Here is a 24,637-nt window from a genome sequence, read left to right as displayed (position 1 = left end):
GAAGCAAAGCTTAGCAAACAAGACAGCGTTTAAATATCAAAGAGAAGGCTTTGAAAGACAGCTCAAAACTGGGAGAGAGTGGGCACAGAATCTCTGTTCCTGGTGGGGTCTAAGAACAGACTTGGCAAAGAACCATCAGAAACAGTGTGAAGAACATCAAAGCTAGCTGAGGAAAGGAGGACCTCTGTCATCTCCTGAGTGCTGGCCATCACCACCAGCCATTATCACTGGTGATCAAAAGTGCTGTTTTTCCAGGACAACCTGACAAGCTGGCTAGGAGGACAGGGTTGTGATGTCCTTGCAAAGTGTAGGGTACCACTACTAATATAAGTCAAACCACCATAAATCCCCTTCTCCCGCCTTTTGTGTTCAGCATCCAGTTTCTCACCTGAACATGCCATCTCTCTATAAATGGGATTTTTCCATTTCATCTAGGATTGAGGGATTAATACATTTCTTCAACACCATGCATTTACACTCCCTTTTGCCCACCAACCCCCCAAACACTGTGCATCTCTGTTCTGCATCAATTTCCAATAAAATCCTTCCCATTCTTTTCAGTTTCAATTCAATTTTGTGTCTCTGATCTATTATTTGATGTACCTTTGAAGCCTTTGCAATTCTGCTAAGTCCTTTAGGAAGCAAAATATGAATATATCAATATTATATTACTTCCAGTGCTATTTACTATTCTCTTCTTTTTATTCTCTTCTCTACCATCTGTTGTTTTGGCTCATGCCATACAGTTGGGGAAGAAGGGCTGATATCTCTAGAGTGAAACATCTGCATTACGAAGATTTTCACTTTCTAGTGGGAAAAAAAGGCTTAATCTGAACTCCCAGGTAGGTGGATATGTGTTAGTGAGCAAGCTGAGAAAAAAAATAAAGCAAAGAATTTCCACTGGATTTGTTGGAAAGCAGGGCTGGACTTCAGCTAGTAGATTTTCAATCAGAACTTGCTGTGAGGATACTAGGGGCTTTAACTCAAACTGAATCACACAACACTTCATAAAACCACCTCAATTCACAGCAAACTCTATTTCCTATAGAGCTTTCTCATTTTGCAAATATTTTTAGTTATCTATCCTGAGAAGTCCAAATGAAAGCAAGCCATAAATGTGCCCATAATTTGCATTCCTTCCCTGTCAGAGGTACTGAAGCATTTTATTCATTTAAATACATGAAACCTGTCATATTACCACATTTAACATGTTTAACTTTTTTACCATGCTTGATCCAGAAAAGGCTGCTTTTAGATTAAAATGAAATAGCTATTAATTTTGCACAAGTCTTTCAGTTATGACGAAGAGGTTACAAGAAGAAAGTGAATATTGCACATGCAATGTTACTTTGTTGTCCTAAGAACTACTTAAAATGTTCTTCTATTTGTAGCGAATGGTGTTCCTGAAAGTCTAAGGTCTAAGGTTAAAATGCTTTATAAATCACCTTAGAAACTCAAGGCTATTTTCTCATGCAGCAATTTGCCTGCTCCAGAGAAGATGCAGCTTTGAGAAGTCTCCAAGGCAGCACATATTCACCCACAGAAGGCTAAAACTCAGGAGTGAAAGTGCTGCACCAGAGCAGACTGTGTCCTTAGATACATCCACAGAGCTGAGATCTCTGCAAAAACTCTATGTCTGCACCTGTGCCACTGAAAACAGCATGCAGAGCACGCAGGTACCTGTTTTCCCTTTAGATTTAATGTTCAGTTAAGACAAGAAAACAAGTTCAAGTTGCTCCCACTTCCTGTGTTTACCAAAATCCTCTAATTGCTCTCCACAGGCAATACTTAGAGGATCCTCTTACGCTGGCACGCAAAACTTTACACAGAGTGATTCCCTACCAACCTATCACTAAGAACTCTGTGCAAAGCCACAGATATCAAGGTGGGGAAAAGCAGCTCCATCGGACTCTTGCTGATTTACCCAATTTGCACCCATGTAAGCAGAATTTAGAGCCTGTTTACGGAACAGTTTTTGGCAGCATCAAAGGCTGCTTGCACAGATCTGCTGACTGCGAAACCTGAAGTGTACAGAAGACACGTATGGCCAGCAGTAAAAGCAGCAGGTCAGAAAGGGTCACAAGTTCTTAAGCAGAACTGAAGAAATTCACTTGAAAGACCAGAAAGATGAGGTAGCCCTGTCACAAAGGGAGAAAAACAAAACTCAAACTTTCCAAAGAGCACAAGCTTATTAATCTTTCTCTGCACTGCTTCTAAAGTTTTATAACCACATCTCACCTGTAAATACTCAGCCTAAGACCAACGTGTCTTGTTCCGTGTAAACTCCCCAATCAATGCTGCCTCCTTTTCTATTAATCCACCTTTTAAAATACATTCTTTTATCAGGTTTTAATGTCTAACATGATTTAATCAAGAACACATGCCTCATAAATATCATCTGTCATGTTCCATTAGTTTCATGTGGAAAAGTACAAGTCAATAAACAAAGGTTGTGCCATAAATCTGCCTTGAACACATTAGACCTCAAATAAGAAAACAAAAACATGTGTGTCCTTTGACCTGGATATTCTTAAAATGGAACTTCAGGTATTGTCTTATGCCTTTAAAAACGTCCAAAGCATTCGCAATTAATTGCGTACCTAAGCAATTGCAATTTACATAATGCTGATAGGGAGCCGCTGATTAAATGAGCACTGGGCCTTTAAGGCACCTGTTAAATAACATCACTGCCTCTGGCTTAAAAACTGATACCCCGGGCTGCACAATCAAAACCAGGCCTCTCCACCATGCAACTCCACTGTAAAAATCCCTCATAACTCCGGAGCCAGTGGGTTCAGTTATTAAAGAGAGAGGGAAAGAAAGGGAAAAGGAGGAGAAAAATAACGGCACCACCACCTTCTCTTGTGCACTGCATGGAAACGTGGCTGCTGTAAACACCGAGAAGTACCAACAGCACAAGATCCCTGCGAGCCCTCCTTGGCCCCTCCACTTTGATGCTGATGGGCAAGAGTTTGGCACCAGTTTTCTGACTCTCCAAGTACACAAACAACAAGAGTTTTGGAGTTTAAACCAATTATCAGATCTGATGCTTGGGTCATCCGGGAATTTTTATGCAAGGAAATTCCCGGCCTTTCCAGACTCGTGGGCCACAGTCAGCACTTTCAACCTCTCCTGCTCCCTATGGCACAGGGCAGTTTGTGCCTTCGGGTATTTTCCGCCGATGATCTCAGTTTGTTACAGGCTGTTGGGGAACACTTTGTGGCCTGTGGATGGTGTGGGATAGATGCTCCTTGGACTGAATGCTGATTGCCTGTAAATCCAATGAATTGGATTTGATTTGCCATGTGGGCCCTTCCCATTCCCTTGCCCCTGCCAAACCAATGGGCTCTGGATCATACACCTTCCCTCCCTGCCCAACCTTCAGCTCTACAGGAGCGTGGACAAAAAAGGCCAGTTTTCACTGGGGTCCCTGTCCTTTCCCCACCACCCTTCTGTGCAGCATGCTGCCCATTGTGTCCTAGAAGTGACTGACTTGTTTGTAGCTCAACTTTGCTGGGAGCAATAGTCTTTTCCTGAGGTCCCACTGAATTCTGTAGGATCTGGAAAGTGCGAAACAGTTCTGACTCTGTCTAAAAAACAGGGAAATTGGACTGAAAACAGCTCTAGAGTCCTTGAGAAAGGAAGTCAAATGTTTTCTCTCATGCATTGTAAAATCTGGAACAAGAAGCTCACAATTCAGTATTTCAATTTTGAGGCCTTAAAAAGAAAATAAAGAATATGGTTTTAAAACTCCTGACTAGTAGGATCACCCAGACCCATTTCCTTCCTGCAGGTCCTGTTTGACCTTTTTGCACAGATGGACCTAGACTCATGTCCAAAGCAGCAGATCCCCAGTGGTTTATAATTTTCTGTGTTCCTCCTGCTTTTTCCCAGTGTTCCCTTCCTTCCATCCTGCCTTCAACTTCTCTCAGCCCTTCAGTCACCAACTGATTGGCCTGGGTGTGCACAAAGACAATCTGGATAGCTGACCATCACTCATCTCTTAGAAGGAAACAGGTCAGCACACAGTCAGTCCCTGCCCGCCTCTGCAGCTGGAGCACTCAGTCTCACAGCCAAGAGCTGAAGGTAATGTTGAACACAGAGTTTTTTTTATTTCACTTTTCTCAACTGTTTACCTTTCAAAAGTGGGAGCTGAACATCTACAATCTCAGCCTACTAGTGTCACTCACTGGTTCCTCTGGGTTTGGAATGACAGGATATTACTGTTAGGAACTGTTATGGACAGCACTCCTCTTACAGTTACCAGGTTTTGACATTCACTTACCCAAATCTCAAACAGTTGTGTCTTGTTCATCACCTTGCTGCAGAATGCCCCCTACCCTGGGACTTGTTCCAACACTAAAACTGTCCAGAGAACATTACTGTGTCTTACAACACCTCACTGTGCTTACCTGTGTGGGGCAAAAGGCAGCCTTCAGCTTCTGTCACCCTCAAATACTGCCAGTCTGAGGTTGTGCCTGGGTCACATCTTCCTATGGGGCTCCTCTGGGTCCACAGTCACATCCTCCTGGTACCAGGCAGGCCAGCCCCAGTGCTGGGCAGCCAAAGCTGTGACTGGGTGTTGTGGGGATGGCAAGAGGCCACGTGATGAAAACACAGGAGGAAGAAGATGGCACCAGAAACAGGCAAGAGAGAAGGAGTCAAGCAAGCAAATCACAGGGGTGCTGATGTGGCTGGTGCCTCACAGAAAGCCATTGAAGCATCATGATGTTCCTGCAGCATTGCTGAGAATCACCACTGAATTTACCTGAAAATCATCAAAACAGATTTACAGCACCACTGCTGTGAGTCTCTGCCAAGGAAGGGCCTAACAAGGGGTCTCTTTCTTACACACAGGAACTTCCTCACTCTCTTCTCACTCAGGTACCAGTACTATGAGACTCATGGCCCATACTAAAACTCTGAATTGCACAGTACGACAAAACTAAGATGAGCATCACAGCACCCTGCTACAGCCCTTCAAAAGTCAAGAGCACAGAGAACCAGTCTAAATAGCTGGGTAGTGACTCAGACCTCCAGAGTGCCTCACAGGACACACTGGGAATACAAGTATTTAATTTCCTACATTAAGTGAGAGGACGCTTGGTGTTCCTCATGCCAGACAAAGAATCAGTCTATGGTATGCACTTCCCAAGTGCTTCAGTCCCAAGATACATCTAACCTGGCTGAACACCAGGGCCCTTTACTGGCAGAGGAACAAGTCTCTTTCAAAAACCTGCACTAATTACAGCTGTTCTCAGAGCCCTTATAAACATCAGGTTTTAGTTCCCAATTCTTGTGTTTCCTCTTCTTCCAATAACAAAATGTGGAGAAGAAAGCTAGTTTTCTGGGTAAGAAGGCTCTCTGCATGAGAACAGCTTGATAAAAAAGTCATAATACTTTTAATTCCCTAAGATCTTTCATCTTGCACATCTCAGACAGACTGAGATAGTATCACCTGGCAAGGAGCCAAAGAAGCTCTGCTACTAAACCAGCATGATAAGATCAGCACAGAGTGGAGGAAATGCCAACAAAAATCTCCCACTTTTCTCTGGATTTTCATCCAAACAAACCAGTATGTCACTTTAGCTCCTCCTCAACAGTCTCAGTGCCTGCAGGTCAGCCCCTCCCTCAGTAACACCAAACTAATGAGAGCAGCAAACGTCCTCCAAGTCACTCTCCTTTCCCACTGTTGACTATGAGGCCTCAGCCCCTTGGTGGACTACTAGATGGCACACATGGCAGAGTTCTTGAGGCGACTGCATTGTGTGCTGGAACTCCTGAGGGGAAGAATTCAAAATTAATACTCTTGCATCACTCACAGAAGATGCCTTAAAAGGAGACCCACAGAAAGCATGAACTATGTAACATTCAATGCCAGAAGACTGAGCACCAGATCCAGAGAGGTATTTAGGCACTGGAAACACTGACATCATCAGGAGTTAGGTGCCTAAGTACCACGCTGGATCAGACATTTAGTGAAGTTAACTTTAAGACTTCATTTTTCAGTGGTTCCACAGTTGCTACCAACTCTTCAGGACCTTTCTTGAGGAGCAAGCCCTTCAAAGCATGCCTAGAACACTTGTCACACATTGGTCTTGCCTGAAAACAACCATCCAGTTCTCAAAGGACACAGACTGCACTTGCTAAGTACATGAAAAGAAACAAACCACCCTTCACATCACTCAGGTGTCACTGCTTAACTTCCTAGGAGCCATATGACTCTGTGAATCTCTAAGGCATGATCCTGTCTCCACTACCAGGCTTACGGAGTTGCAATACAGACTCACAGAATCATTTTGGGTGCAAGAAACCTTTAAGATCAAGTTCATGCATCAGCCCAGCACTGCCCAGTCCACCACTAAACCATGTCCCTCAGCACCAGATCTGCCTGTCTTTTAAATCCCTCCAGGGATGGCGACTCCGCCATTTCCCTAAGCAGCCTGTTCCAGGGCTTGACAACCGGGAGGAAATTTTTTCCCAACACCCAACCTCAACCTCCACTGGCACAACCTGAGACTATTCCCTCGTATCCTATCACTATGATAGGAGGCATCTGACAGCTACTGCACTGTGGAATACTAAGTGCTACACATTAGCTGCTTGTTAAAGCTTACAGATTGTTTTCAGTCACCATAGGTACCACTGAATCTGAGTGGCTCTTAACACAAAACAACAACAAAAGAAAACCATACAAGAAACCTGTCCAAACCAAGCAACTGATAGCATTCTGGAACTCATCATCTATAAAGAAAGTGAACTGCACATGTTCTTACCGGGCAGCAAAGAGCAATCACTTGCTCTATCCAGAAGTATAAATCACAGATACCACCCAAAGCAAAGGGGAAGGAAAAAAAGGCCCTGGTGATGACAGTTGAGACTGAAATTAATTTGCCCACTTGCAGAAATTCTGAAAGTGTTTGCTCTTGATTTTTCAGCCCCACCACATGGCCAATGCTTTCTTCCAAAGCACACAGTTGCACTGTTGTGGGCTGTTGGATCACCACGGTCAGCGCTGGAAACAAACACATCCCATGGTGGTACAGGCAGAGCGGCCACACCACAGGGTGCACAGAGCCCTAAGTACAGACACAGACTTGTGTCTGGCCCAGGGACTGACAGAGGGGAAAGGTGTCACAAATATAAATCTCAGGCCAGGGGAGCCAAAGAACTCAACCAGATTTTAGTCACATGGGTATCTCTCGGTTTCCCTTGGCTGCCTCGATCAACTGTAGCCCAAAGTTGTAAAACCTGCCCACAGCTGCTCTGCTCACCCCCAACCTGATGTTTCACACTGTGACTTTATGCAGGCTTGTTTGGGTCTAACAAGGTCCTTATTTTTCTACAATGCAGGAAATAAGGAAACCAGCCATCAATTATTAGAAGCTCAGCAGATCTAAGCTGCGTGGCTGTAAAACAGATTTTTCTTTAATGAAACTGAGCTGGCATTTGCCAGAAATAACAAGTGCCCAAGACCAAAATGTAAATCAAAACTAAAGGAGAGTTTTCAAAACTTTGAATCATTGGTAGCAACAGACAAGCTCAGAAGGAGGTTGGTATGATTTTGGAATGTCTTAAAAATGTGTGACTAATATGACTTCTAAAGACATTATTTGTGAGGGAGTATTTCAGTCTCTCCACAGAAAGAAAACATCATGCCCAGGGAGGGCCACGGTGTTTGCTGCAGGAACTGTGTTAGTATGTCACTATTGCAGTGCTAGGAAGGAGGCTAAGAGCCTTTGTCTGCATTTCAGAAAGCAAAGACAGGGAAGACATTCATGCTGAAAAGCCAACATTGCTTGGTAAGATAAGGAAGATCACAGCAGTTACCCATTCCCCACAAGTCCAGTTTTAACCCCAGCACTTGGTTTTAGTTGGTTTCAGCCCAGGTCCTAGGAGACTGTAGGTTCCATCACAACATCTCTGAACACGGACTAGTCTAGTCAGGAAGGAATGGTGCTGTTTGTGGAAGAGAGAGACACAACAGGAGGGGGAAAAGGGCAGGTTTGGGGGGTATATTAGTTGCCAACAGTTGCCTTCATGTCCAAATGGTGCCAGTGCAGTAACGATCCTCGTACCACAGCTCACTCCCAACTTTTTGTCACAGAACCCAGAATGAGGTCCTAAATTCAGCTTCAATGTGGATGCTAGGCCTGAGGACTGCAATGCAGGGGGCACACAAAGGAAGAGCAACACCTGGTCTGGCAGCAGGAGATGGCCTGGAATCCAATCTTTTACAGATTGCAAGTGGAAGCTGTTGAGATGGTCCAATGATTCTGCCACTGAATGCAATTATCCATGGTTGAAATGAATCATTTCTTCCATAGGAACATCCAAACCCAGCTCAGCAACTCCAAGTACCAGAGGATTTACCACATGCTTTGCTAAGTTGTGCCAGGGTTAATTATCCTTGCAGTCAAAAATACAAGACCTCCTTCTTGTTTGATCTTTCTTGGTTTCTAGCCATGAGATACTGTTCTGCATTTATCTGCACCAAAAGACCCCTCAAGCATCTCACACTTTCTCCTCTGGTGTACCTGAACATTCCCTGGGGGTGTCCAAGGCCAGGCTGGATGAGACCTTGAGCAGCCAAGCCCAGTTGGGTGGCATCCCTGGCCATGGCAGGGAGGTTGGAGTAGATGATCTCTAGGGTCCCTTCCAACCTAAGCCATTCCAGGATTCTATGACCTCCAGAGCACACCAGACTGCCTCTAAATGAGTCCATGAGTACCACATATGGGTTAGCAGCATCCAATTCTTCTCCAAATCCTTTTTTCCCCACTGCCATTTCAGGCACTTTGCGCATTAATTTATCTTCCTGCAACTGCAGTAATGGTTAACAGAAAGCTAACATCACTTCCTCCTATGATGTCTAATAATGAATCCTATCATCTCCATAAGAGATTTAAACCAACTGAATGTGACATCATACATAGAATACATACATAGAATAAACCAGGTTGGAAGAGACCTTCAAGATCATCACGTCCAACCCATCAACCAATCCAACACCACCCAAACAACTAACCCATGGCACCAAGCACCCCATCAAGTCTTCTCCTGAAAACCTACAGTGATGGCGACTCCACCACCTCCCCAGGCAGCCCATTCCAATGTGCAATCACTCTTTCTGTATAGAACTTTTTCCTAACATCTAGCCTGAACCTCCCCTGGCGCAGCCTGAGACTGTGTCCTCTAACATCCCAATCCTTCACAGCATCACTGCTTTCCAGGCCACGCAGCCACCCACCTATGAAACAATTTATATTCCCCATGCCTAGGTACAGTCTCTGGTGTTTTGACTGCTTGAAAATATTCATTGTCCAGTTACTGTTCATTGCTTAAGAAATCCATGTCAGATGCCTGTCACTTCCTAACTTTTATGTATTATTCCCTTAATCTGAAGTAGCAGACAAACTTTACGGGCAGTGCTTTTCTGTGTTTCTGTCAGGATTTCAGTAGAAACTAATAGATAAACTGGGAGCAAAACTCAAACTTTCAGACTTGTATACAAAATATTATCACTGTACTTTTGTTTGGTGTGCATCTCAACTTCTATAGGTAAGTCAGTTTTCACTCCATTCAAAATCTAAGGTTCTTATTTCACTGCTTTTTGCTGCCAGCAATGTTGCGTGTGATAATTCAAAATAGATCCTAGAAGCTTAAGTCTCACCTACCAACACATTTACCTCTGCCAGAATCACTCTCAGGTTTCTTATGAAACAAAAATAAGCTGGATGAACTTTTTTAAGAAGTAGAACAGCTTCCTTCAGCTGCCCTGTAAATGCAGGCTTCCACCACAACAAAACGCAAAGCCTTCGACACTGTCCCACACCACATCCTGGTCTCCAAACTGGGGAAATGTGGGTTTGATGGGTGGACCACTAGAGGGATACAGAACTGGCTTGATGGCTGCACCCAAAGAGTGGCTGTCAATGGGTCCATGTCCCAGTGGAGGCCACTGACAAGCGGAGTCCCTCAGGGATCAGTCCTGGGATCAGGTCTGTTCAACATCTTTGTGGGTGACATGGACAGTGGCATTGAGGGCACCCTCGGCAGGTTTGCTGATGACACCAAGCTGTGTGATACAGCAGACATGCTGGAGGGAAGGGATGCCATCCAGAGGGACCTTGACAGGCTGGAGAGGTGGGCACAAGCCAACCTCGTGAGGTTCAACAAGACCAAGTGCAGGGTCCTGCATCTGGGTCGAGGCAATCCCAGGCACAAATACAGGCTGGGCAGTGACTGGCTGGAAAGCAGCCCAGAGGAGAGAGACTTGGGGGTGCTGGTGGACAAGAAGCTCAACATGAGCTCTCAATGTACACTTGCAGCCCAGAAAGCCAATCAGACCCTGAGCTGCATCAAGAGAAGTGTGGCCAGCAGGTCAAGGGAGGTGATTCTCCCCCTCTACTCAGCTCTGGTGAGGCCCCACCTGGAGTACTGCATCCAGTTCTGGAGCCCCTATTACAAGAGGGATATGGACGTGCTGGAGCATATCCAGAGAAGGGCCATGAGGAGGATCAGAAGGCTGGAGCACCTCTCCTGTGAGGACAGACTGAAGGAGTTGGGGATGTTCAGTCTGGAGAAGAGAAGGCTCCAAGGTGACCTAATTGTAGCCTTCCAGTAGCTGAAGGGGGCCTACAAGAAGGCTGGGGAGGGACTTCTTAAGATATCAGGTAGTGATAGGACTAGGGGGAATGGAATGAAGCTGGAGGTGGGGAAATTCAGGCTGGATGTGAGGAAGAAGTTCTTCACTATGAGAGTGGTGAAGCCCTGGGATGGGTTGTCCAGGGAGGTGGTTGAGGGCCCATACGTGGAGGTGTTTAAGACCAGGCTGGATGAGGCTCTGGCCAGCCTGATCTAGTGTGGGGTGTCCCTGCCCATGGCAGGGGGGTTGGAACTAGATGATCCTTGTGGTCCCTTCCGACCCTGATTGATACTATGATACATCATCAGTTCAAACCACTCTAAAGTCCACCTGGACCATAAGGATGTAGATATGCCCAACAGCTAAGGGCTGGTCACACTGGAGAATTTCAGCATGCTCGGTTCATTTTCACATTTGGAAAACAGGATACATTGCAATGAATAATAATTACTATTATTCAGTGTGAGCTTAATTCGATATCAATAAGGCTATTTCCTTCTTCAGAACAATGGCTGGCATTTTCTATCCCCATCATTTGTTAGCAATGGCATGTCCCCAGAATGTCACACAACATTTCACAACTGCTTTGCACATAAAAATCGATCATTTTTTATGCCCAGTTGTCCCACCAGTGGCTCTCCCAACTGCTGCTCTTAGAACCCTTCACTCAGCCTGGTTTTTATTGTATGCTTCTTGGTGTTTTCTTGACAAACAAATGAGTGGCCAGAGACACCACTGTTAGACAAGAAGGGATTTGAACACTCTTAAGGAAGTCAGAGAGGATGGAAACCTAGAGCACTACAGTTTGAGAGACCTCTTGTAACTTTTCATAGAGAGTGGGCAGTAAAAAGTCACAGGAAAGATGGTCAGGCCCAAGGAGTTACATCCCATAGGCAGGATTTCCATTCAGCCTGGTTTTAAAACTCACAACTGCTTGGGCACCAGCTGCCAAAAGCTAACTACACTCCTAGTTAATATCTTTCCTAGTGTCAAGCCCATGTAATCCCTGTGAAAGAACAAATCGATTTAGAAGAGCCGGGAGGTACTGAATGTTAGGTCCACTTCACAAAGTCCTTAGTACCACAGGGAGAACCTACAGGCACACTCAGTTTCAAAAAGGATGCAACAGACTTTCTTCCATCCAGCAGAACAAGATTGGTGCCTCTGAGGATATGTGGGCACCACACACACAAATAGTAACTTTGATCTATAAACAGTGGATTTCATGTTTAGAAGGTCCTTAGGGCACCTAATTTATAGCCTAAATCTGTGTTGCTCATCAAACTAGGACCCTTCACACTGGAAGCTGTAACAAACCTTCCAGATGGTTCTCTCTAGTGGTAGTTAGCATCATAATTCATTTCTACCTAAATCCTACTTGGTTATGAGGCTGTTTTTCACCAAGTTTCCTCTCAAGTCTCTTATTATCTGGGCTCTGGAACTGCTTCTGTCATTTCAGAGTGACTGCTTACTGCTGAAACACCTATCCCATGCATAAAACATCTTTAGCACTTCTAATGTTTACTGTTCTTAATTTTCAAGTCTCCTGGCAACTTCTCCAGCCGCTAATAAAACCTCTGTTGTTGGCATTAACACTGACCCTTAGCAAGGAAAATTCCCCAGGCAGGTTAGTCAATCCCATTTGGAGAAACTTAGCCTGGGTACCACTGAAGCTGCAAGCCTCTGCGAAACACCACTGCTCTCACTCAGATTTGACTGCTGGCCATTGCCATCACACATTCAGGCTCAAAACCAATATGGATTGAATCATTCCAATGGTTTTCTGGATTTTGGTCCCCTTTATATTGGCTTTCTATGACTAATCTTGCAAGACATAAGCACTTGTAAAAGTATTTATGGAAGTGGCAAACTTATAAGCAAATAAGCATAAAAGTGAATATTAATAAAGCAGTCCAAGAACTCATGCCAGTATTCTCTGCCTAACAGCTTCTGACAGGATGCAGTAAAAGAAAGGAGATCTCATATGAATAATGTGTCCAACAAAAGCTGGCTAAATCACCATGGCAGGTTTTGAGTATTTACACATTCAACAGACCAGAAGCTATTCACACCAGTTGCCACACTTCCACATATTTAGCCCACAATTCAAATGAGTTACAACCCTTTACATATACTTAAAAATAAGCCAACAGCATAGTTACACGAAGTAAAGGACTCAGGCCAGAAGACAAAGAAAGTAGAAAGAATAAGTTATTGAGACTCAAAGGCAGAGAAAAAGCAAATGGGCTCCAGGAGTAGAGATGCCCTTAAACTTCCTGCTACCCATTCAAATTGGAGATGCTGCAATGCATGGGGATCTTCATTTCCACAAGAGAACCATTCACACACATTGTCTGCAGCTTATCCCCCCTAAAATATGACAAGTCAGCAAATCTTATCAAATAGCTCAAGAACTCAAAGAAAAAGAATATGAGCCAATTTGTGGTGAGTTGGCAAGAGGGGAAATAAGAAGCAGAACTGTTCAGATTAAAAATGTGAGACATCTTTTTCCTTTGCCAAGTGAACGGAGTCCACACTTAGAGGACAAACTATGCATTAGGCCTCCAGGGCTTGTGTCTGCCTCCTTTGTATCCACTCTTGTTTTCAAAATGGCACCAGAGCCAGAGATCATGGAATCAGGCCAGCTCAGTCTAAGCTGAACATAAACCAGCTCTGATGATTTCAAGGCAACTGGACATTATAACAATCAGATATCCAGAAAGGAAGAATTTAGTGTTGGTTTTCTTCCTCACAAGTCCTGGGAGTCAGTCCCAGCTGCATGTAAAATCTGTTCTGACAAAGTGACAAAGATCTCAGGAGGAATTACCTGCACCTCAAGCCCAAGTGACAAACAGTCCATGGGGTAACTTCTGCCTTGAGACCAACAGCTGTAAGAGACTCTTCCATCTGCTGGAAGGCAAGGGCAGCCCTGAAATTGCCTTCTTCATGAAACCAGGTGGGAAGATTTTCTTCCCAACAGATACATTCTTGTTGACCATTTGCAACACAGCTCCCCTAGAATGTAGCCTTCTTTTGCTCACCTGAGCATGGCAAGCACTAAAAAAACCCATGAAAATCTGTTCCTCAGCAACCTTTCTGCATCTGGCAGCATAAATGAGATGCCAAGCAGTAAGAAGCCCGACTGAAATGTTCCATTAAACCCCTTCCTCTCCCAAAGATAACAAAAATGCATTTTTCACTTGCACCATTCACACTCAAGACTCACCAGCAAGGGCACGCACCACGTCACTCACACAGCAAAGACAGAAACATGGTCCTCGTGTGTGCTGCGTAGAGTAGGTGCAGCCACACTCAAGCAAGTGCCAGCCCAGGCTGATACAGCCACATGTTGCAGTGCAGCATCCTGCCACACCACCAGATCAGATCTCAAGACAGCACAGCCACATCACCTGACCACTGCACTGCACCTGAACTAACAAACCCAGTCCCTCAGCACCCTGACAGTACTGAAACAGCCTCACCATTTCTCATTCCCAGACTGGCTTTGTCTTCCTCTGTTACACTCTTGCAGGAGATACACCATGAATATTACACAGACTTAGCCCAAAATCATAGAATTGTCAGGGTTGGAAAGGACCCCAAGGACCATCTAGTTCCAACCCCCCTGCCAGGAGCAGTGACACCTCACACTGCATCAGGTTACCCAGAGTCACATCCAGCCTGGCCTTAAAAACTTCCAGGGATGAGGCTTCTACCACCTCCCTGGGCAACCTGTTCCAGTGTCTCACAACCCTCCTGGTGAAGGAACTTTTTCCTAACATCCAATCTGAACCTACCCGCTTCTAGTTTTGCTCCATTCCCCCTCGTCCTACCACTCCCTGACATCCTAAAAATTCCCTCACCAGCTTTCTTGTAGGTCCCCTTCTGCTACTGGAAGGCCACAATAAGGTGTCCTTGGAGTCTTCTATTCTCAAGATGATACCAGTCACTCTTATCACCTCAAACACTTACTTACTCGGCCACACCAGTTGCTGGCACAATCCTTGTATTACTTTTCCTTCACCATTTTTGCTTCTTTCTTGTACGATGGCAAATCACACCAGCTTTAGACCCATGGAAGGAAGAAAAATTCAAGGTGAAGGTGCTCTGCTGACCTTGGCATCTGAGCTGCTGGGCTGCCTCTGTTCACGCTTTGCTCTGTGGGACAGAGCTTTAACACTTGGATCTTCTTTTCCGTGCCTCAAAAGAGAGCGGACCAGATTTTAAAAACCATTCAGTATTGGCCTCCTGCTGAAGTCAATGCTGTAACTTGTGCAGCTTCAGCAGGAGCAGCAGGAAAAAGCAGGAGTTATGAAAACTCATGGTAAATTAATTTCTGGGATTTTCCCAGAAAATACTGGGAAATAAACCAGAAATTTCCTCCTTTATCTGTTCTCACTTTAACTCTGTCTTCTCTATCCAGCACAGATGGTGGTTGGCAAACAGGCAGGACTTATGTAAGGAAATGGGGTGAAATGTGTCCTTCTGAATGCAAAACGCTTTCCTCGAGTGCCCTTCCTGTCCTATTTGGTCTTCTCTCTCTAGTGCCTGCAACAGGGAGATGTCCCAGCAAAGAGCACAGCACACAGTCATTGTGAGTGACTGATCAGTTGCTTTTTGTGAAGGATCCAGGTTAAATCAAAGCCAGCTGCTTTCGAGAGGGGCGGGCAGCTCAGAAGAATTTAAACAACATAATAATAAAAAATGCAGTCTAGACCCTCCATACATAGGAAATCTACCCTTGTATTTCAAATAAATAACTCCAAGGTATTTAAGCCTCATGCACAGAAAACAATTCTGTAACTTCTTTTTCTTTTAAAGTCATCCTCTTGCATTGTTGTTCTGCCCTAATAACTCTGAAATGTGCTACTCATCTCTCCCAGTTAAATATCCTGTTTCACAAGCCCACTCCTAGATATCTGAAACTGCACAGCATTTCTATCTAGCTTTAGGCATCTGGCATTCCAAAGAATTAATATTTAAACTTATTATAAAGGAATGGGGGATTGCGTTAAGCATGCAGCATGTAGCAAAACGTTGGCGCTAATGAACTCTTGTGCTCCTTGTTTGAAGCAATTTTAGCATTCTTTAAGCTAAAAAAAACATAACTTATGCTCTGAAAGTGACACATGTATCTCAGTTTTCCTTTTATTACAACCAAGACTTTGACAGGATTAAAAAGTGAAAGCCATCGAATCTCGTTTTTCACAACACATTTAAAATTACCTTTCTTGGCCTAGGGGATTACCAACTTCAGTCTCTAAGTGACTGAAGCACAGTTAACTTGTGAAAAAGCTCCAAATCACTGCACTCACTTCAGATAATCTTAGACTCTCAACCTCTTTGTGGTTTTATAATTCTTCATTATCGATAATAAACCCCCCTAACTGGTTACAAGATACCATTTAATTGATTTTTCTCCTTCTTAGATTAGCCTTTGATTTACACCTCAGCTACACCCTCCCAAGCCAGCATGTGCAATTTATTTACAGCTTTGGAAGGCAGGCAAAATACATCATCTGCTGTTATACAACCTTCTACTAGGTATTAAAATACCAAGCCCCTGGAGACACACTTCATATAGTTTAGCAAGTTCCAAAATAAACCAAACCAGCAACCCCTTAAGCACTTAAAACAACAATAGAGATCTGTGTTCAAAAGTTAGTTTTACAGGATTTGATGATGTCGCCTCAGTGTCATTTCTCCCTCTGGCTAAATATGCAAAAAACCACCTAAGAATGTGTTTGCTTTCCCCTCATTCTAAAACAACCCACAACTCTATGGCTCTCACAAAGCCCTGTTATCACCTCAATGCCAGAATTAAATGCAGTTTAAGATGTTTGGCATTCATTTAACCCTTAGAATAAATTTGATTGAGATTATTAAATTACAGAGTTCCTTAGCAATCCACTAAGCAAAATAATCACATAGACATTCAAACAGAATGATAGAGAAGTCAGATACCATTAGCAGAGTTAAAGCAAAATGAAAGGGAAGGGAAGGGAAGATGATGGGGAGGGGAAGGGAAGATGATGGGGAAGGGAAGGGAAGATGATGGGGAAGGGAAGGTGTGGTGGGTTAACCCTGTTTTCAGGATGGGTGAGGGAAGGGAAGGGGAAGGGAAGGGGAAGGGAAGGGGAAGGGAAGGGGAAGGGAAGGGGAAGGGAAGGGGAAGGGAAGGGGAAGGGAAGGGGAAGGGAAGGGAAGGGGAAGGGAAGGGGAAGGGAAGGGGAAGGGAAGGGGAAGGGAAGGGGAAGGGAAGGGGAAGGGAAGGGGAAGGGAAGGGGAAGGGAAGGGGAAGGGAAGGGGAAGGGAAGGGGAAGGGAAGGGGAAGGGAAGGGGAAGGGAAGGGGAAGGGAAGGGGAAGGGAAGGGGAAGGGAAGGGGAAGGGAAGGGGCTTCAGCATTTTGTGATAATTTGACTGAGATCAGTCTTGTCTGCTCAAACTTTTAAAATTACCTGAACCCCACAATTTGGACCTATTTCCTAAAGCAGCTCTGCAATGTCTCATTTGTTTTTCAAGTAGCTCCCTTTCTACAAATAATCTTAATGATTAACAATCATTTAATACATCCAAACTAATGACTGTAATAAAAAAGAAAGAAGGAAGGAAAGGAAAAAGTCCTTGTTCCAGGTTACTGATGAAGCACAAATTCTGAGAAACAAAAGTTCTAGGTTCCAGCTGACATTTCACATACTGGGTGCCAGAAACGTAATAGGAGGGGAAGGAAAAAGGGGAATTCTCCAAAGGCAGTGCAGAGAGGTAGCACTGCAGCAGCCTGAGCTGATACTGATCTGAATGGAAGAACCGGCCCTTGCTTTTGCTGCACGCCCCATTTGAAGGCAATAAAACGGCCTGAGTGGTTTTAACTGGTCGTTCTGTCTGTGTCACTGCAACGCTCCCTGCTCTCAGGAGAAGATAACAGCTGGGCCACATTCAGGAACACATACTTTTGCTATTGTTTGCACATTCGGAGGGCAAGATTGCACTGTACCACAGTTAGTGAGCACTGCCCCAGCTTTGGAAGCCTCTGTTCTTTGACTTCCAGTAGTGTGCTGGGAAACAAGGGCTGGTGGCTGAGGAAAACAAAGCAAACAAAAACAACGGTCTATTAAAAGCAGTTTCATGCACTGTGAAATGATTACTAGATTGCATGCCTTGTTCAAGCCTGTTGACATATAATGATAAAAACCTGGAGCGCAAAATGGAGCAGTTTATACCTCTATTCCCTCTCCAGTTCCGCCACCATCAACATCTTCAGCAGTTTGACAATCACTGAACGGCAGAGAGGCATGTTCTTGTCACAGCTCTGAGCATGGAAATCATGTTCACTGCTCTACAAATGTCTCTTCATAGTCCATAGGCTATTCCACTTCCTAGCTTACAGATAGATTTAATACCAGCTTGTTATTTGTTCTACAAGCCTTTTCCTCTCCACAGGCTAAAGAACCTCTGTAATACTGGGACTGAAACACTGACCCAGCTCAAGTTAGAGGCAAGACTCTTACTGATACTGTTTAGAGAAAAACGTCCCTCCTAAGCATCTCTGTCTACTGAAAGTGAAAAACTATCCCCAGTCTTTTGTTGCCACAAAGGACCATCTCCCAGAAGACACTCACTTCACATTCAGCAGCTTTACTAAATAAAATCCTGAAGCACTTCCAAAATATAGCTTCAAATCTATTAAAAATCCTCACGGTACCCTTTAACAACTTGTGTGTATACAGGGTTGATCTCTGACATACAAATAACCATTTAGATATACTTGATTACATAATTTAGACTACTGTAAATCCAAAGTATTTGTAGTTGGTAATTGTAGTTGATTTGTTCTGCCAGGAACACAACAATGCACACACTTCAGCACTTGCAAGATTTAGATTTGAAACTTTTTCCTTCTTATAAAAGAAGAAAGGAAAAGACATTTTTCTCCTCATCCATTCAGCAGAGCTCTGTAATAGTCTTTTCGTTCCATGTGTTCATGTCACATTTTAAAGCCAGATCTAATTTCTTCTTTTTTCTTTCTGTTCCTTCAAGCAAAATCAAGCAACTACAAACCCTCTTCCAGAGATATTTCCTGTACTCCAACACTGTCAGTTATCTCATACAATTCTACCCAACAATAAGACAGATACAATAATTATTCTCTGTGGCTTTTCCAATAGCTGCTTTTTTTTTTTCCTGAAGCAGAAAGAGGGTTTAGTGCTTTTACTGTGCAAGTACCGAACATCTTTATATGAGAGGTCAATCATTAAATCTGGTTTGTATTTACTAAATATCCTCTACTCCCAATCCTTAAGTAACACAGAATTTAGTTATTAGATACTCTTTTAAAAGAAATCCATGGCAGGGTCATCTTCAATTCAGCGACTCTGATTTTGGAACACAAATCATCAGAACTTCCTTCAGCAGCAAGTAACTGAAAGCTATTTTCTTATTCACAACAAGTAAGGATTTAAACCACTTTAAGGGAGAAGGGGACACTCAGAATCTATCCCAAATGACTTTATCACACAACTTGTGCATGAAGACACTCCAACCTGTGGTCTCTTCTCTTACAAAAATAAAATTAGAAACAAAAGAAACAAATAAAGAATCCAACCAACCAAAAAACAAAAACCAGTTCTGTAACTCCATGTTCTGTTCAAATAAATGTTTACATTTCTTTTTGTAGTGCAGAGTTCAGATGCAGCAAGCAAGAGAGCTACAGTGAAAAGCAGAAGAATTTATTACTACAGCTCTGTATAAAAATGGAGAGTCTAGAGATCATCATACCAGCAAGCCCATTCCCTGGCTCCTTATTAGCCCACTTAATATTTATCGCCTCTAGGCAGTCCCATTTGCTTCCAGTGGGATAATTCAGGTGAACACAGACAAGGTGTATGAAAGAAAACGACAGCATCAGGCCCAAGAGCAGACAATACACCTAATAAGGCACATAACCAAAACATATGCTTTTGCTTATGATCCCAAGAGTGTTCCTTATGCAAGGACTGTCCTGCCAACCAAGGGAGTAGTAGCCGCGGGGGGAGAAATGGCAACATTTAACCCTACTCAGCAGCAGAAGAAAACAAAAACATTGCAATACCTTGGCTGTGTATTTGCTGGAAGCAGCTACAGCTTAAAACCCACCCAACCAAACCAACAAAAACCCACCCAGCCCACTTTCTCCCTGTTGGAATAAAAAACTACTCTCAACAAGGAAACACCCAGCTACTGCAACCCGAACAGCTTATTGTTTTGCCCCACTGTAAGTTAATATCTGAAGTGGTTACTGCAAAGGTCTGGGCAATTTGGATGGTTTCCCAGTGGCACAGCTAGCAGGATAAATCTCGTCATTTCTCCTGAGTCAAGAACTAGGTACACCAAACGAAACTGGAAAAGAATGAAAAGGAGAAGTGTTTCCTGGGAACAACCATAACCAGTGGCATTTAGAAACCGAGAGATCTGACATCTTTATAGATTACTCTTTTGTCACAATGAAAGCTTGCTTTCCCAGAAGTTTCTTTCCAACCATTATTTTTGCCCTGTCTTCCTTTGAAAATGGTAATACTGTAGCACAGAAACCAACAGAACAGAACCAAACCCACAGAGCACCAGGAAAAATATTGCCAAACGGACTTCATACCTTCTGGTACAGTAACTCTATGCTGAGCAGAAAGCGAATGCCTCCAAGAAGCACTGCCTGGGTGCAAACACTCTGCCTTGTGACACACAAGGAAATCCACGCTCAAGAAAAGTGTGGTGTGTATCAGAGCCGATCGCATCAGAAGGGGGAGGCTGGGTGAAAGCCGGGTGTTTATTTTAAACAGCTCCCAAACAGAACAAAACACCGAGCACAGTTCCAAAACGCTGATATTTTTGGTAAACAAACAACAGCTCCAGCCTGCAAAGTTTAGACCCAAAATGATCCCGTTCCCAGAAGTAATCCTCACCACCACCCCTCAAGTTTTTATTTGGCTGTTCATGTGAAAAGCCTTGCTCAGGCACGGAAGCATTTTGCAGGATCATAACTTAAACACTGTGAAACAGTGGAGTAACATCACAGAGAAGCATTACAACAGCAGGATGCTTTTTCCCCCATTGTGATTACTTCAAAGCTGCCCTTTTTGTTACTAGGGTAGTGTATCATTTTGATTCATTCTTTTTTTTGAAAGAAATGCAAGTAAAGGCATGTTGAGGAAAAAAAATAATACTTTTTACAGGCAACTATAAAAATCGATTTTGCTCTTGTTAAAGAGAGTCTTCTACCCTCCCTACTTGCAGCTTTCAACTGTGGATAAACCAAAACCAGGAGGCACATTCTGTAATCTAAGCCAGATTGCAGAGGGAATTAGTGGGTACACAGTGCTCAGGGGCTGGAGAGAGGAGCTGCTCAGCACAGCGATCTGAAATCAAGCTGTCATCAGCTTCCTGCCCCAAACCTTTAACTTGGTAAAATCTGAGTATCTCCCCTCATTCCCACTCCTTAGCTATATCTTGTTATAGCACATCCACACACACAACCATCCCTACTTCTTTATCTTCCTGAGAGAAGCGGAGTTGTTGGGAGATGGTTTACACCACTCCTTGCAAAATCATCAGCTCTCCTGCCTGCAGCATGGCTCACTTGAGATACACAGAACTATGAATTATGGTTAGTTCACAGCGAGCAACCAAGTGCCTCTGTTGTGTCTGTAGGACTAACTGGGATGCACAGGGTGCTGAGCAGTGCCTGGCAGCTTGCAGGATTCAGTGGGAGAACTCCAAAGTGCCCAGGTTGACATTAAGGCACTTGCTGACCCCATACAGGTCAGAAGGAGCAGCACAGCCCACAAATTTTAAATCAGACTCCAGAGTGAAATTTTACTTTCCCTGACTTCTCTTGAAAATATCTGCAGAAGGAAAAGGTAAAAAAAAAAAAAAGGTAAAACCAAATCAAAACATCAAAAAAAAATGCCAGGGCTGCTGTCTTTGGAAAAATCCAACATGACCCATCAAATTAGCATGCTCAGGAAATGAACCCTATCCTGCCCATGGATACCTCCTACTTACTCCCATGACTCAAGTCACCCATACGCTGAAGCAACCACAAGGTAACACCCCATAAAACAAAAAACAGCAACAAAACTTCAAACACCGTTTTTTGACTCAGTGGGAAAATCAATCAGTCAGGAGAGATGAATTAGCAGCCTCCTCCCATGCCCACCTACGTCTACTCCAGAATTCCCAAGTGAATGGAAACTTCACTTTTCTTCTATCCTTCCCTACAGCTCTGCCCTCTGCAGTAGCCATGAGAGGAACATGCATGAAAGGATTAAGTAGCTCAAAAGGAAAAAAGGGGGGGAGAGGAAGCAAGGTGCTTCAAAAGTCTGCTTGGATAGGGCAATGAGGGCAATACAGAGGTAGGATTTTAAACCCTAGTCAAGTGGCACTAACCTCACTCATGGGACCACAAGGGACTCGAACATCTCTTGAGTCCCTTCTACAGGCAGCAGCAGCGCAGTGCCACAAGAGCTTGCAGCTGTCCCTTTCTACTTTGTGAATCCTCCTTCTCCTCCCTCAAAACCCAGTTCTGCGTAACAAATCTTCATTTCATTCTCGCCAAACATTAACAAGGAGAGAGAATTGCATCATTAACAAAAAGAAAAATAAAAAAGGTAATTTATAACCTGTTACTCCACCCTGTCTGTATTCGCTGGTGGTGAACAAACACATCCCAGTGTGCAGGACAAACCTCGAACAGATCGAGGTGTTCATTAACGTAACTTCATGGCACTGGAAGGTGCCATCACCCTAGGTAACAAGCTCACAAAAGAACGTGTTCCTAGTCCAAGGGCACACAGCCTACTTTCATTTTTTCAGGAGAACAGGCAGAAAGGGATGCACTGAAAAAATCCTACTGGCAACCGTCTTACATCAATAACAGCATGTACATCTCTAAAATACAGAACAGGGAAGGGCTGAGAAGAGAAAATGCTTCTTAATGTTACATAAAATGCTGCTTTAATGCTAATAACCTTAGGCGCATGTCTCTGGAAGTGGCTTTGAGTGTAAAAGAATGTTTGAGTTCCTTCTGAATCTAGCCTGTGATACCTTAGAGGGATTATTTTAAAACTGAATTTTGATCAACAAAATCCATCTGATTTAGTAAGTTCTAGCTCAAAAGAGTAACCAATTTTAACAGGCAATTCCAAACCTAACTTCAGTGCCACTCCTTTAACAATAGAGAAATGACAACTGGGCATTTGTTAACTAGTAGAATTTGACCTTAGGGCACACCACCTTTCAGGCACCAGGAGCCCCAAATCAGAAGATTTGCTGCCTGAATCCAGCATTTTTAACACCTCCTTGCAACACAAACTGTAAGACCAAACAACCGTGGTGAAACTGAGTAAGATCTAGGCACTTTTTTTGGTGGGGGTAGTGCTCAGTTCACGCATTTTTAAACTCACCCTTCAGGCTTTCATGCTTCTGCTGCTGGAAGTAATCTTTGGAGCCTCTAGAGCATCGCAGCTCCTGCGCCCTCGGCAGAATCGGGATCCTCTCGAAGATGCTGGGTCTTTTGGGGATGAAATCTAGCAGAGGCGCTGACATTTCAGGGGGGCTCTGCTGGGGCTCGGCGTGGTCACTGCCGTTGCTGACAGTTACTTTAAAGGACATCTGAGGATTCAAGAGAGCTTTACCAGCGCCCGGACGAGTCACGCGCGGCAGTTCCTTCAGAGACGCTCCCTGGCATTTATCGGTCACCTCGAAGCTGGCCGGACCGGCGACGGCTTTCTGACCCTCGGTAAGCTCACAGTGCATGTCCGAGCCGGGCTGCTGCCGGGGCCCTCGCCGCTCTCCTGCACCGGGCGGTACACGGGGGTGTCAGCCCCAGCGGCCGCCTCAACCTCACCGCCTCAGCCCCGCCGCCTGCTTCGGCCCCGCGCCGGCTGCCTCAGCCCCGCCGCGCGCCGCCAACGGCCGCCCGCGCGGCGGGAGCGCTGCCGCAGCTCGCGGACGGCCGCGGGGAGCCTAAGGCGCCCGCAGCCCCGCTCGCGCTCCCGCGCGCACCGCCCGCAGGGGAGGAAGAACAGCGGCGCTTAGACCTCGCCTGTGAGGGACGGGGAGGCTGGCGCCGCGCGTCGGCTGTCCTCCCTCTCTAGGCAACGCCGCCGGGCTTTTCCTAACCGCTCCCAGGAAGGCGAGGCGGGCTGGGAGAGCAGCCCTGCACACAGCCGCGGTCGCGTCGAGGCCGGTGCCTTTCAGCTGAGGCATCCGAGCAGCGGCCGCCCAGGCAACGGCGGACGCGGCGGCGGCTGCCCACGCAACGCCGCAAGGCGTGTTTGCCAACGCCGGGCGTTCACGCCGGGCTCACCGCGGCCCCGGGGTCACCGGCCCCGTGCGTGAGAGAGAGCCCGCCGGGAGCGGGCAGCGGCGGTGACAGCCGCGCCTCCGCGCTCCTACCTGGGAGGAGCCGCCCGGGGGGACGCGCTGCCCGCCGGCTCCCGCCGCCCCCGCGCCCCGTCCTGCCGCCACCGCCGCGCCGGGCTCATGGGCTCAGCCCCGCTCCCCCGCCGCAAGGCCGGCTGCCAGAGTGAAGGCGGCCCGGGCCATTACCCTGGCGCGGCGGCGGGGCCAGCCCTTCGCTCGCGCCAGTCGGGGCGGGCAGGGGGAGGGCTGTGCCGCCGGGGCCGCCCCTCGGGGCTTTGACAGCGGCGCGGCAGGGAGCGGGGTCCGCCCGCGGGCCCGGCCGGGCGACTTCTCACGGCCTCGCCCCGCCGGAGCAGGGAAGGGAGCCGGGGATCCTGCGCGTGCCGCGGGCACCAGGAGGGGTTCATCACTTCCCTGCACCCCGAGAGGCGGCCCGCACCTTTCCGTTGCCCGCCCTGGCGGTGAGCGATCCCTGCGCTTGCCCACTTGCCTCACACTGCCAAAGGCCTGCAGCCTTCCGCTCCGCCCGTGGGCTTTGCCTCACGCGTGGCCCCTCATGGGTCCAGCTGCTGTGCCACCCACAGCAGGCAGGA

At 45.6% G+C, this 24,637-nt stretch overlaps 1 protein-coding gene across 1 annotated transcript in view; it reads right to left on the bottom strand.

The window, feature by feature from the left end:
• Positions 1-24,139, bottom strand: part of GLIS1 (GLIS family zinc finger 1) — a 218,977-nt gene extending 194,838 nt beyond the window's left edge. The window contains exons 1-2 of the mRNA XM_054165435.1: positions 24,078-24,139; positions 23,084-23,473 (exon numbers count right to left, since the gene is read on the bottom strand). Of these exons, the coding sequence (XP_054021410.1) occupies positions 23,084-23,435 (352 nt within the window). The 5' untranslated portion in view covers positions 23,436-23,473; positions 24,078-24,139. The remainder of the gene's footprint in view (positions 1-23,083; positions 23,474-24,077) is intronic.
• Positions 24,140-24,637: the final 498 nt, after the last annotated feature.

Source organism: Dryobates pubescens, chromosome 11, assembly GCF_014839835.1.
Source record: "Dryobates pubescens isolate bDryPub1 chromosome 11, bDryPub1.pri, whole genome shotgun sequence".
In the NCBI taxonomy this organism is placed as follows: domain Eukaryota; kingdom Metazoa; phylum Chordata; class Aves; order Piciformes; family Picidae; genus Dryobates; species Dryobates pubescens.
Note: the sequence above shows the minus strand (reverse complement) of the source record. Positions and strands in the feature narration are given on the sequence as shown.